The sequence below is a fragment of the Oncorhynchus kisutch genome, linkage group LG6, assembly GCF_002021735.2.
Source record: "Oncorhynchus kisutch isolate 150728-3 linkage group LG6, Okis_V2, whole genome shotgun sequence".
Lineage (NCBI taxonomy): Eukaryota > Metazoa > Chordata > Actinopteri > Salmoniformes > Salmonidae > Oncorhynchus > Oncorhynchus kisutch.
Window position 1 is genome coordinate 77173676 of NC_034179.2, and position 14232 is coordinate 77187907.

Here is a 14232-nt window from a genome sequence, read left to right on the forward strand (position 1 = left end):
CATAAGTTGCCAATTGTCTTCTGTACACAGCAAATGTACATTTTCCCTGAGGCAAAGTATGACATTGTACTGTTTTGTATTGTGAAGGTTGGCATACTGCACATCCAGAACAAATATAGAAACACATTGGCCTGGTTCCTCAGGAAATAAATGTTATGACATAAATCATTGGCTGCGTCTTTTAAATGAAAAAATCTTACTCGTGTTGTATATCTATCTCTTTGTCATTCCCTCTCTTCCTCACCTTCCCATATCTCATCTCCCCAGCTCCCCGGCCTGTCTCTGCAGCTACCACCAAGCCCAGCACTGCCGCCGCTCCCAAGCCTGATAGGCCTCCTGTTTCCAAGACAACCAGGTAGGCCAACCATTGGCGTAGAGCTCGTAGCCCCTCCCCTGGTGAGAGACTGTGAGTGTGTAGATAACATAGGAAGCAATTGTATGTCATTGGTCCTCACTTCAGGCAAAAGCTGATTGACTGTCTACCTAGCTGGGCAACCTTTTGTTTGATGCCAACTTCAATTCACTGTTTTCTTTTATTTAACTAGGCAAGTCAGTTAACAACAAATTCTCAGCAGTAAATCATTGTTTTAATAAATTCAGCGTAATGCTCCAGTTGCGACTGAGAAGCCAGTTGCTTCATTTGGGAATGTTGCAGACTGAAAGGGACTGGTTAAAAACTCTGGAGAAACAGGCACAATGTCCCTACACAGAGAGGGGCTTTAAGAAGTCCTCAGAAGTAGGCCAGCAGTCACTCTGAGCCAGGTCTCGCAGCGCTGTTTTGGGTTTGCAAATCGCATCCAGAGATTAGTCTGCACCCCTCAGAATAAATAATAACCAACTCCAGGAGACAGACCAGGCTGTTTTGGACCTCTGTTTGGCAGTGAGTAGAATCAGGTCAGATTAGGCCCAGACAGTACCTGAGTCACGCTGTGTGGCGTTCCAGCAGAGACGACCTTAACCCCAGGGAGGAACTCCAGAGAGTCATGGGCTGCGGCGAGGTGGCTCAACAAGCCTTTTGTCTGTGAAGAGGGGAGGATGACCAGGGATGTCCTAAGGTGTTTGGCTGTTCTTTGAATAGGCCCTCACTCCCCCGCCCAACCCCCTTTCCCCTTCTGTGTCGTTTGTGTACCAAGGGAACTGTGATCTCTTACATAGTTCCTTACTTTTCACAGTTCCCCCTCCACAACGATCTAACAGGATCTAGTGAGTACATACTAGTCAACAGAGAGCGATTTAGTATTTTTTTTGCGAGTGCGACAATCTCTGGTGAAGTTAAACTATGAGGTAAGCGAGAACATGAATCCATACATTACGGAACAAAACTGTTCATTTTGCGTTGTGCAACATATGGCTGAGGGAGATAGCGTGGCGGCTGATGGATGCAGTGAGCGTTGTGTACCCAGCCAGCCTGCACTGGAGGGGTAATAGACTGTGACAGGGTCATAAATCTCTGCTGTAATTAGATGTATCTCTATTCCCTTCCTGCTCCCTCTTTTTAATGCATGTCTGTATCTGATGAGCGTATGAGTGGATACGTTCCGGCATATCAGACACCGCCTGTCTCCCTGCTCTCTGAGACCACTGACTCTCTCTCTCTCTCTCACACACACACACACAATACTAATTTTATCCCTCAATTAATTCAAGTTCACTCTCAGGAGATTTTCTTTCTTATCAGACAGAAAAGATTGGAAAGCAAATATAGTTTTTTTTTTTACGATCCTACAGCTACAAATGACCTAAATCTAATTTGACTGAATCACATTATGGCTGTGACAATTATAGAATAAGGGGTAGGTTAAATGTCATGCAAATGGCCATGGTTGTCTTAATTGTGATTTTTATAGAACAAATGTTTTGCGTTTGTGATGCATTTTTGAAAATGTCCTACGAGATACTTAATGAATACGACACAGCTTTGGTGACACTCCCATCTCACAAATGTTTTTTAACAGAGCCATATACAGTGGGGCAAAAAAGTATTTAGTCAGCCACCAATTGTGCAAGTTCTCCCACTTAAAAAGATGACAGAGGCCTGTAATTTTCATCATAGGTACACTTCAACTATGACAGACAAAATGAGAGAGAAAAAATCCAGAAAATCACATTGTAGGATTTTTTTATGAATTTATTTGCAAATTATGGTGGAAAATACACTCCCTGTATACTTGGAATATGTAGTTGAATCCCCCTTCACGTAAAATGACGTTATTAAGATGATTATGATGATTATTTTGTTCCTGGATATTGCTTATAATTATCGGTTACACAATTATACAATAATTGTACCAGCGCTACGCATCATGGCTGTTTTGTTTTGGTTCCAATGACATTTAGCAAGTCTGGTCTGTGTTCTGTTTGTCCTGAAACTGTTACGCTTTTTGTTCTATTTTAGTCTCACTGCTCTGACCCCTCCAAACACTAGATCCAGTCTGCTGGTGACACATATCAGATTGATTCTGAAGTTCAACCTCAGACTTTGTCGGTGGCAGCTGAAAATATGTGTGTGAAATGAATAGTCTGCAGCAGCACACGATTTCTCAGTATTCCACCTCTCCTTTTACAGTAGCACTTAATACCTGTCACTACTTCCTGGTTGGTGGGTGTGGTAGAGGTGTGAACACTATTTGGCCGCGATGTGTGTGTGTGCCATTGTTTTTCCAGTACCAATTTGGCTGTGTGATGAGGTGTGCACACATTTGCTCAAGCTGTTGTAGGGCTGTTTGTACTCTCTGTGTGTCTGCTGTTTGATACTGATTGCCTGTATAATGTTAGATCTACAGCTTGTGACAGGAAACCTCTGGGTCTGATTTAGTGCATCCTGAAAAGTCATTATGTAGTGTTGGACACAGTGGGTGGTGTGGGGGAAGGTATGTGTGAAGGCGTGTTTTTGATTCATAGTTGAGATGACATCATGCAGTGCCCGTCATTGCTCATTGGGTGTGGGTTTTCTTGTATGCGTATGCTGGTGTTGTGTATATGCTGTGCAGGCCTGTATTGCTGGGAGGCTGTATATGTTAATCAGCACGTTGTATGTGTGGATGTAGTCGAATAACAAAAGAGTGCCAACGGTCGTTGCCCTGTTGCTAGCGCCTAGCCAACAAGTCTTATTTTAGTATTATTTTGTTTTGTTTTTTTCATTGTTTTCTGGTATTATTTATTACTTCTGTTGTTGTTTTTGACTTGACTCTGTTATTGATTAATGTACTGCGTTGTTGAGGAAGCTAGCACAAGCATTTCACTGCACCTTTTATGCCTGATGTACACTGACAAATACAATGTTATTTGATGGCGTTTAATAGAGGTCGACCAATTATGCTTTTTCAACGCCGATACCGATTATTGGAGGGCCAAAAAAGCCGATACCGATTATTGGAGGGCCAAAAAAGCCGATACCGATTATTTTTATTTATTTGTAATAATGACAATTACAACAATACTGAATGAACACTTATTTTAACTTAATAAAATCAATTTATCCTCAAATAAATAATGAAACATGTTCAATTTGGTTTAAATAATGCAAAAACAAAGTGTTGGAGAAGAAAGTAAAAGTGCAATGTGCCATGTAAGAAAGCTAGTGTTTAAGTTCCTTGCTCAGAACATGAGAACATATGAAAGCTGGTGGCTCCTTTTAACACGAGTCTTCAATATTCCCAGGTAAGAAGTTTTAGGTTGTAGTTATTATAGGAATTATAGGACTATTTCTCTCTATACCATTTGTATTTCATTAACCTTTGACTATTGGATGTTCTTATAGGCATTTTTGTATTGCCAGTATAGCTTCCATCCCTCTCCTCGCCGCTACCTGGGCTCGAACCAGGAACACATCGACAACAGCCACCCAACAACTACTCCAAGTCTGAGAGCGAGTGACGTTTGAAACGCTATTAGCGCACACCCCGCTAACTAGCTAGCCATTTCACATCGGTTACACCAGCCTAATCTCGGGAGTTGATAGGCTTGAAGTCATAAACAGCGCAATGCTTGAAGCATTGCGAAGAGCTGCTGGCAAAACGCACGGAAGTGCTGTTTGAATGAATGCTTACGTGCCTGCTGGTGCCTACCATCGCTCAGTCAGACTGCTCTATCAAATCATAGACTTAGTTATAACATAATAACACACAGAAATACGAGCCGTTGGTCATTAATATGGTCGAATCCAGAAATTATCAGTTCGAAAACAAAACGTTTATTCTTTCAGTGAAATACAGAACCATTCCGTATTTTATCTAACAGGTGGCATCCCTAAGTCTAAATATTGCTGTTACATTGCACAACCTTCAATGTTATGTCATAATGACATAAAATTCGGGCAAATTAATTCGCAATGAGCCAGGCGGCCCAGACTGTTGCATATACCCTGACTCTGCGTGCAATGAACGCAAGAGAAGTGACACAATTTCACCTGGTTAATATTGCCTGCGAACCTGGATTTCTTTTAGCTAAATATGCAGGTTTAAAAATATATACTTCTGTGTATTGATTTTAAGAAAGGCATTGATGTTTATGGTTAGGTACACGTTGGAGCAACGACAGTCCTTTTTCGCGAATGCGCACCGCATCGATTATATGCAACGCAGGACATGCTAGATAAACTAGTAATATCATCAACCATGTGTAGTTAACTAGTGATTATGATTGATTGATAGTTTTTTATAAGATAAGTTTAATGCTAGCTACCAACTTACCTTGGCTTTAATGCTAGCTATCAACCTACAGGCAGGCTCCTCGTGATTTCCGATTGTTATGAAAACTTGAAATTGGCCCTTCTGACTAATCGGTCGACCTCTAGTGTTTTAACCAGTGTGACTGTGGGGATGGGGGAGGAGTGTAGTGTGTAGCTGAACATGTTGCACGTCATGGCTTCTGCTTAGACTTTTCTATTGTGTTATTGACTGTATGTTTGTTTATTCCATGTCTAACTCTGTTGTTGTTTGTGTCGCACTGCTTTGTTTTGTCTTGACCAGGTCGCAGTTGTAAATGAGATCTTGTTCTCAACTGGCCTACCTGGTTAAATAAAGGTGAAATAAGATAAACAGTGCATTGTTGGGCCTATATTGAGTAAGGAGCGTCGGTGGTGGTCTATGAATTTGGAGGAAGCCATGAAAGGCTAGGAGAAGAGGACAGGGGTGGTGGTTCTCTCTCCCTTGTCCTGCTGTACTGAACAGTAATAGAGCAGTAGGCTGACAGTCGTGTACAGTGTGATATAGCTGTGCCAGTCGTGTACAGTGTGATATAGCTGTGCCAGTCGTGTACAGTGTAATATAGCTGTGCCAGTCGTGTACAGTGTAATATAGCTGTGCCAGTCGTGTACAGTGTGATATAGCTGTGCCAGTCGTGTACAGTGTGATATAGCTGTGCCAGTCGTGTACGTGTGATATAGCTGTGCCAGTCGTGTACAATATGTAGCAGGCCAGTTGTGCAGGCTGTAAATCTCCTCTCTTGCTGAGCTGTGGGTGTGACAGGCAGACCACTCTGTGCCGCAGTCCCCCATAGCCATGGTTTTATGGGAGGTACAGCAGCAGACCTAATCACTTAAAGGATCTGGTGGCAACGGGGGTGTGAGCTCATGCTCTGGAAGTGTGGCAGACGTGATGGATGTTGCAGAGTGCTCTCTGGACAGCAGTGGTTCTATAGGCCTCTGCTTCACCACACTCATACAGGCCTATTCTGTTATACAGGGACCTGCATCGTCACCCACCCACCAGGCTCTACCTGCTCTTTGTTCTCTCACTGGTTTCCTCTTTGTCCCTCTACTGCTAGGAGATGGAAACCATTTGACTGTTACTCGACACCTCAGCTCCATCTTCAGTAGGTTGACTGTCCTTTTTGATATCTTATTTATTTTTAAATGTTATTTCCCTCAAGCAGAACAAACCAAGAAGCCAGCTATAGCTGGTTTATCAGGTTAAGGCGGCACCCTGTGTAATGTCTTATCCTTTCGCTCAAAGCCCCTCTTGAGTGCTGCTGCGGCAGTATAAGGGTCTCTCTAGCTCCAAGGCAACTAACTACCTGGTGACTTTCTCTGGGAAATTGCAAGCGAAAGACTGATACCTTTTGTTCCTGGGATAGAGTGAGATTCCTGTGGTGTTCCCATATATCTGAAGCCCTGTGTGCATGTCCTGGAGGTAGAATCCCCTCCTTTTAACCAGGGTAAAGTGTCCCTCCCAGCCTTTCTGCTGAATTAGAATGGCATCACCTCTAATATGCCAGCTGTCTCCCTGGGAGGAGGTCCGTTCCCATGGTAGCTGGCTCTCTGCTGTTAGCTCTGCTGCAGGGGAGGCACTAGCCTTGCTTATGCATCTCATTGACTTAATCGTAGCCCCACTTTGATTTGCCACGCGAAGGCACACAACCTTTTTATGTTAATCACCGCAAAGCTCCACATCGTTCCAGAATGCGTAATGAAACTAAAATGTTATATTTTAAAAACCCCAGGCTACTTTAATTGTCTATGCGCTCATTTTTTAAGCTTCAGTGAATTTCTAGGCTTTTTCTCTACATTTTCTTTAACCCCCATTGTGTGATGATGTTCCTAATGGCAAGGCCTTCGGCAAGTTTGAGAAACAATGCACAGCAATTTTCCTTCATTGTGTGCAACTGCAAGCCATTAGACTCACGAGTCTAACATGACCAGCACTGCCTCAGTCATTTGGGTGACAGTGATCTTAATTTTTTTTTTTTTAGCTTCACAATTCAAGCATCATTGCACTGTAATGCCTCAGTGGAGCCTTTTCATTGTGCCTAACTGCCGAGAAGCATGTATTCATTTTGTAACACATCCTGTCTGTCTTTTTTTATTTATTATTGTTCGGCCATGCCCCATTATTCTATAATGGCCACACTGGCTCCTACAACAGTGACCGGACCTATTTGAGAAGCGGCAGTGATAGAAGGTTAATGACGTGTAATTGGATGAGCACTTTCTCTCGCTCCCTCTCTCCTACAGCCTTTGACGATGGCCCGCTAATCTGCCTTGCTTCCCCACCTAAACGGAGTCATCTTCTCATTTTGGATTAGCCATATTCCTTTCGTCACACAGATTAAGATAAATACTCTGTCATCATCTCTCCTGCATTCTCTCTACCTTCCTATTCAATTCGTCCTGTAATTATTTTCTATTCTTTAATTCAATTTTTTCAAGGCAGCACACACATTTACAAATCTCCTAAACTTAGAATTTTACCACGTTACTTTTCTTTTTAGCGTGTCCTCACTTACGTCTAGACCTGTCAGATTGATACCTGTCAGATTGATACCTGTCAGATTGATACCTGTCAGATTGATACCTGTCAGATTGATACCTGTCAGATTGGTACCTGAGGAAACCACAGTGAATGTCACGTTCTGCTCACTCGTAGTTAATCAGCTGAAGGGTCAGCCAATTAAAAAGCTCTTCTCCTGGACTAGGTTATATCACGCATACTAATAGAGAAAAGGGCCAGTTTTTGTGATGCAACTCTGGATAGAAACAATGGCCTTTTTGTACCATGACCTAGGCTGTTAATGCTTCATAAGAAGCCTTAGTCTAGACGTCACCACACCAAACAATATCATTAACATGAGCTTCGTTAGAGTAATAACAGGCAGTCTCTTGTTTTGGTACAACAGGATCATCAGCTGCTTCCCTCCCTCTTCACCGCTCTTCATTCTCTACCTATGACAACTCATACTGTACAGGGAAGGAAGCTGTGCATGGCTGTAATCCATTGCTAGTGTCCAGTGGACATCATGTCGAGGCTAGATGTTACCAGACAGGCAGTGTGTTCCATCAGGCCTACACTTGACAGGGTGTGCGTGGCACTCTGGGTTTCCTTTCCATGTAAAAACTGGCAGCGTTTGCTCTTGTACAACAAAATATGCTTTTAACTCCATCCATAGTTCCAACAGGGATTTGAACAAGTTATTTCTGTGCTCCGTCTGAATTAAAGATGAACATGACCCCAGCGATCTTCCCTCTCCCCGCCGCCGATGCTAACTCTGTTCTTTATTTAGAGGCGATGGTGCAGTGCAGCGTAGGCTAACGAGATCTCACGACTGTGTCACTGCATGTCGGCTACTTTGCACTGGCCTGACGTGGAAGCTACTTGACCAGAGTGCACATTACCCTCATGTCAGGAGAGGTGGGCTGGATGTAGCAGGGGGGGGGGGCTCCACTCTGTATGTGTGGTGTGACTTATCTCCCAGGCTGCACTGCTTCAGATGCCTCAGGGTGTTGTGATGACTGGGTTGACTGGCTGAGTTACTGTATTAGTGCCCTGTCGGGGCCAGCCACTCCAGGCATTGAAGAGATGAGGAGTGAATGGAGGTTGACTCCTCTTCGTCCGCTCATGTTCTTGTTGTGTTTTCTCCGTCATCACTTGGTTTATGACCAATCTGTGTTCCTGAGGAAGTCTAGTAGGGCTGTAGAAGTGACTAACAGAATGACTTGTGAATACAGTCGACAGGGCCTCTTGCTCTGTGATTTATGGCCCAGGGGTTACCAGCATGTGGAACTCAAGGGACCTAACGTTCGCTTGACGATGCAAATGAGTCTGTTTTTATTTTGTATTTTTTTTATTTTACCTTTATTTAACTAGGCAAGTCAGTTAAGAACAAATTCTTATTTTCAATGACGGCCTAGGAACAGATTTGTACCTTGTCAGCTCGGGGATTTGAACTTGCAACCTTCCGGTTACTAGTCCAATGCTCTAACCACTAGGCTACCCTGCCGCCAAACATTGGTGTTAATTTAGTGTCACTTTATTGTATTTATATAAATAGACCTCGCAGTCACATCTCCATTTCGACATTTTATCACCTCTACAGAAATACCGATTCATGGTGTCTGGTAGATGACCCCCCTGGTTTGAAAGCCGTGCTCAGTGATTCTGACCCCACCGCTCTCCTGTTCTCCCTCAGGCCTGCCACTGGTGCTCCAGGATCTCGCCCTGCCTCTGCTGCAGCCAGGCCAGCCACAGCCAGCACAGCCAAGATCTCCACATCCACAGCCAAGCCTGGCACCCCCACGGCTAAAACCACCTCCACCACTCCCAGACCTGCCTCTGCCAACGCCGTCTCTACAACACCCTCAGCTGGACGGACCCCGACATCACAGCCCTCAAAAACTCCCATCAAGAAAGGTAAGAGGGGACATCAGTTTTGGTTCAATTAAAAAAAATTTAAATTACAAAGGTTTTAGCTTTTTATTACTAGCATTACATGTTATTACATTTTTCAAAATATATCTTTATTAAATATTAGATCATTTGTTCATCATAATTAAGTTTCCAACGCTTGTCCTTTTCCTCTTCACAAACGTCTGCTTGTGTTATACATTTCCTCTAGATGTTACCAAATCAGCCACCAAGAAGCCTGCAGCGGCTCCTCTCACTCGTACCTCACCAGCCAAGACCACCAAACCTGAGACTCCCAAATCAGCCTCCGCATCCAAGCCAGACTCCACCCCCAAGAAGCCGGCTGCCAGCAGCAAGGCCGCCGACACCAAGAAGACGCCAAGCAAGCCTACGCCTTCAAAGGATGTCAGTGCTGGCCCCAAGACCCCTAGTACCAAGCCCACGCCTTCAAAGGATGTCAGTGCCGGCCCCAAGACCCCTAGTACCAAGCCAGCAGGGAAGGCTTCCACCCCTAAGAAGACTGTGGGCAGCAACACTCCCATGGCAGTAAAGCGTGGCCCCAAACCCACAACGGCGGCAGAGCCCGCGACTGAAACTGGTGAGACCCAGGACGCCGCTGTTGCTGCTGCCATAGCTGCAGCTTCCTCGGCTGCTGTAGTCTCCATGGCAACCTCGGAAGAAGCAGTGGTGGCTGCAGTCCCAGAGGAGAAGGAGACTGTGCCCCCTCAGGCCAGCCAGCCAAAGGAGGCCCCAGAGGCCTTTATCTCTCAGCTGTCAGCTCAGCTGGACCTGGTCCACCTGGAAGAGCCAGCAGACACAGTGTCTCCCCTGGGCACCACGGTCATGTCTCCTCCATGCTCCCCCATCGGGCCCATGTCCCCGGTCAGGGAGCCCCAGAATGCCTCTGCTCTGCTGGACATGCACGTCCAGCCAGAACCCAGGTCCCAGAGCCAGTCTGCCATGGCTCCACAGAGTCCAGTCCAGGAGGAGGTGATTTTCCAGCCAGACTCCTGGGCCCAGAACCAGTCTGCCATGTCTCCACAGAGCCCGGTCCAGGAGGAGGTGAAGGTCCAGCCAGACTCCTGGGCCCAGAACCAGTCTGCCATGTCTCCACAGAGCCCTGTCCAGGAGGAGGTGAAGGTCCAGCCAGACTCCTGGGCCCAGAACCAGTCTGCCATGTCTCCACAGAGCTCGGTCCAGGAGGAGGTGAAGGTCCAGCCAGACTCCTGGGCCCAGAACCAGTCTGCCATGTCTCCACAGAGCCCGGTCCAGGAGGAGGTGAAGGTCCAGCCAGACTCCTGGGCCCAGAACCAGTCTGCCATGTCTCCACAGAGCCCGGTCCAGGAGGAGGTGAAGGTCCAGCCAGACTCCTGGGCCCAGAACCAGTCTGCCATGTCTCCACAGAGCCCGGTCCAGGAGGAGGTGAAGGTCCAGCCAGATGAGCAGCAGGAGGACCTCCTCATGCCCTCCTCTTCAACCCCTCCTGCATTCAGCATGATATCTCAGCCCATGGATGAGTTCACCTCAGGGGTCCTGGTCTCTCCCTCTCAGGACCAGGAGGAGGCAGTGGAGAAGGCAGATGAGGAGATCAACGAAGATGATGACAATGATGACAATGAGGAAGAAGAGAGGATGGTGGGCAAGCCGACATCACTGTTTGACAAGAGTAGCTCTCAGCCCTCTGAGGAGGCAAAGCCTGCAGGCTTCAGTGGTGCCACCAGTTGGCATGAGGATGACCTCTTGTCAGGGATGGACTCTGAGGATGTGAGCAGTATGAGCAGCCGCCTGCAGGAGTCGTCAGAGATTAGCAGCACCCAGCACACAGGCCTGCTGCAGGGTACCCAGAAATCCGACGCCCTGGTAGACTCCAGCCTCAAGGGCTCCGAGGGAGAAGGGGCCTTCATGTGCTCCCCCGATGTGGAGACCCTGGCCAACGAGGAGGAAGATGAGGAAGAGGATAGGAAAGTGTGCAAGCCGACATCACTATTTGACATGAGTAGCTCTCAGCCCTCTGAGGAGGCAAAGCCTGCAGGCTTTGGTGGTGCCACCAGTTGGCATGAGGATGACCTCTTGTCAGGGATGGACTCTGAGGATGTGAGCAGTATGAGCAGCCGCCTGCAGGAGTCGTCAGAGATTAGCAGCGCCCAGCACACAGGCCTGCTGCAGGGTACCCAGAGCTCCGACGCCCTGGTAGACTCCAGCCTCAAGGGCTCCGAAGGAGAAGGGACCTTCATGTGCTCCCTCGATGTGGAGACCCTGGCCATCGAGGAGGAGGAAGATGAAGATGAGGATAGGAAAGTGTGCAAGCCTACATCACTATTTGACATGAGTAGCTCTCAGCCCTCTGAGGAGGCCAAGCCTGCAGGCTTCATTGGTGCCACCAGTTGGCATGGGGATGACCTCTTGTCAGGGATGGACTCTGAGGATGTGAGCAGTATGAGCAGCCGCCTGCAGGGGTCGTCAGAGATGAGCAGCACCCAGCACACAGGCCTGCTGCAGGGTACCCAGAGCTCCGACGCCCTGGTAGACTCCAGCCTCAAGGGCTCCGAGGGAGAAGGGGCCTTCATGTGCTCCCCCGATGTGGAGACCCTGGCCATCGAGGAGGAGCGAGTTGATGTTGATGATATGGACTTGAGCTCAGAGCGGGCAGTGGACCACCGGAAGGTGTGTCAGCAGGAGGATGAGGAGGAGGATGATGATGAAGATGTGGAGATGCCCAGCGAAGGGGTGACGGAGAGTGGACTGGAGAGCTGTGGGAACGCAGACGAGGACGACTACACAGAGGAGGACCGCTTGGATAACCTCAGCCGTTCACCCATCCCACCTTCCTCAGCCTGGGGTCAGACAAACCCCTTCACTGACCCCTGGGCCCAACCCCACCTCTCCTCCCCCCACACCGCCTCCAGCCCCCTGTCTGACCACGGGGCTGACGGCCCTGAGACGCCCACCCAGTCCTCTGCCCAGGCCTGGTTGGACCTCAGTGCCCCCTCTCTGATGCTCCAGTCAGAGCAGCCCTCAGAGCCTCATTCTGCCCCTGAGGAGATGGAGAGCTCTGCCCCAGCGGAGGCCTCTGCTCCCCCAGGGCCCCATGCTGTGGGCATGTCTCAGTCCAGCACCCTGAGTGGCACGGCCCTGGCCGTCCACAGCAGCAGTGAAACCAGCACTCCCGAGGAGCTCCGTGACTATGACAGCAGCTCCGGGGTGGAGTCACGCTCTGACAAGCAGCAGACTCCCGTGCCATCCAATGTGCAGCCTGACCTGGAGCAGGACTTGGGCATCCATCTGGAGCGAGGTGACGAGGAGGAGGAGGCTGAGACGCTCCCTGCTGACGAGGTCCTGGGAGCAGGCCCTCCTACTGCCCCCGCCTCTGCCCCCTCCTCCCCCTCCACTTCGGGAGACGAGGCCAGCGACACGGAGGGTGAGATGCAGATCAACGACCCAGATGTCCCCGTCACCATGGATGACGGTGCTGAGTTCGACAGCCCACCGTCCGCCTGTATCCTGCCTGCCCTGGAAGAGGAGGTGGTGGAGGTGCCGGCCGGAGAAGGAGAGGAGGACGGGGGTGGCGGCACGCCCCAATCTGCCAACTCAGTGGCGTCTTACGGCTTTGACTGCACCATGTCCAACTCCAACGCCCACTCCACTGCCGAGAGCTGCGGTAAGAGCCCCGGCATCTTCTCCCTGGAGAACGAGGACCAGTTGCCCGAGGAGGCCAAGGACCCCTCCCTCATCAAGGAGCTGACCCTGCCAGCAGCGGCCGCCCAGTCAGAGGAGCTGCTGGGAGGCCCTGTAGACCTGCTGCCCCTGGGCCAGCCTGGGGACCAGCACCACTACATGCTGGGGGGGAAGGTGGATGCTGACGACCTGGAGGCCAACACCCTGGAGGACACCCTCCGCCTGGGGCCCCAGCATGCCGGGGAGGCCAGCGAGGGCCAGCCACCCTACTACTCTGCTATATGCGATAAGACTGATAGCTTTCTGGCAGGTAACGTATAAGTCCCTACCCCTGGAATGCACCTTCTCTCCCCCCCCCCCCCTGTTGTTCTTAGTTTTTCTCTCGAGGTGGGTTAGATGGTTTAGAAAAACAAGCAAATGATGGTAGGAAACAAAAAGCAAGGGGAACAAAAAAGACTGTAGATCAGTGAAGCCTCCCTCTTTCATACTACTATTATGGTTATGAATGTATGGCAGTACTTTATGTACAATAGCTACTAGCTACCATTTTCTATTAGAATGTTCTTTTGAAGTAACACTCCGTAACCCCTGAGGGGGTATTGACTGACTGGTCCGTTGGGACAAAGCTCTTAAAAGAAAAGGAGAATGGACTCTACCTACATGTGTATTTATCCTACTGTTTTTACCAAACAAATGTCAATTATTATTTTTTTGTACTTGTTTTGTTGGAACCCGGTCCTCCCTCCCCTATGTACACGCTCCATTTGATCCTGCACCGTAGAGATATCCTACTCTCTTTTTTTACAAGTTTGTCGTTTTGCTTTCAACACCATTTTAGTATCTAATAAAGGCTAGATATTTAACATGGCTTTCCTCCCTTTACAGTTTTCTTACGGCCCGTATGAGAGTGTTCGATTTGAAGTTTGTCTAGATTTAATTTGCGCTACAGGAAGTTTGCCTCTCCCTGCATAGATTATCGTGGCAAGTAACGTTGTCATGTACAGTGTGTTTTGAGGCATCTGTTTTAAGTGGTCATGCTTCATGCCTCTCTTAGTTGATCATTTGTGCTTCAGAACCAACTAACAACTATTTGTGGGAAAAAACCTGCATTCCTCTGCATTTAGAATGACGCTCACTGAAAACGCTTTTCTCACTGAAAACGCTTTTAGTGATATTGGATATTTCAACTTGCATGTACTAACATTGAAATTGTATCTGATTAAACCATTATACACTAGCGATGTTCATAAATGAATGGTTCATGCTAAGTAGGTTTTTCAAAATTCCATTAAACATCATTGCAAGGCATGTCGTTCCTGTTTCTTGTTATTTCCCATTAGCGTAGCATGTCTCAATTGTTGTCTAGGTCAGTTTTATGTATTTCAATGACATCACTGTCCTCACCATGGGAATCACTTCCCACCAGGAAGTGAAGTTT

The 14232-nt window shown here is 47.9% G+C and overlaps 1 protein-coding gene across 3 annotated transcripts in view; it reads left to right on the plus strand.

The window, feature by feature from the left end:
* prr36b (proline rich 36b) overlaps positions 1-14102 on the plus strand; it is a 31968-nt gene extending 17866 nt beyond the window's left edge. Inside the window, exons 3-6 of one of the 3 annotated variants that reach the window (XM_031827676.1) lie at positions 268-355; positions 8905-9125; positions 9331-10475; positions 10548-14102. In XM_031827676.1, the coding sequence (XP_031683536.1) occupies positions 268-355; positions 8905-9125; positions 9331-10475; positions 10548-13115 (4022 nt within the window). In that variant the 3' untranslated portion in view covers positions 13116-14102. Of the gene's footprint in view, positions 1-267; positions 356-8904; positions 9126-9330 lie in introns of all 3 variants that reach the window. The other 2 variants (XM_031827675.1, XM_020486661.2) reach the window with 2 other exon arrangements.
* The last annotated feature ends 130 nt before the right edge of the window (positions 14103-14232 follow it).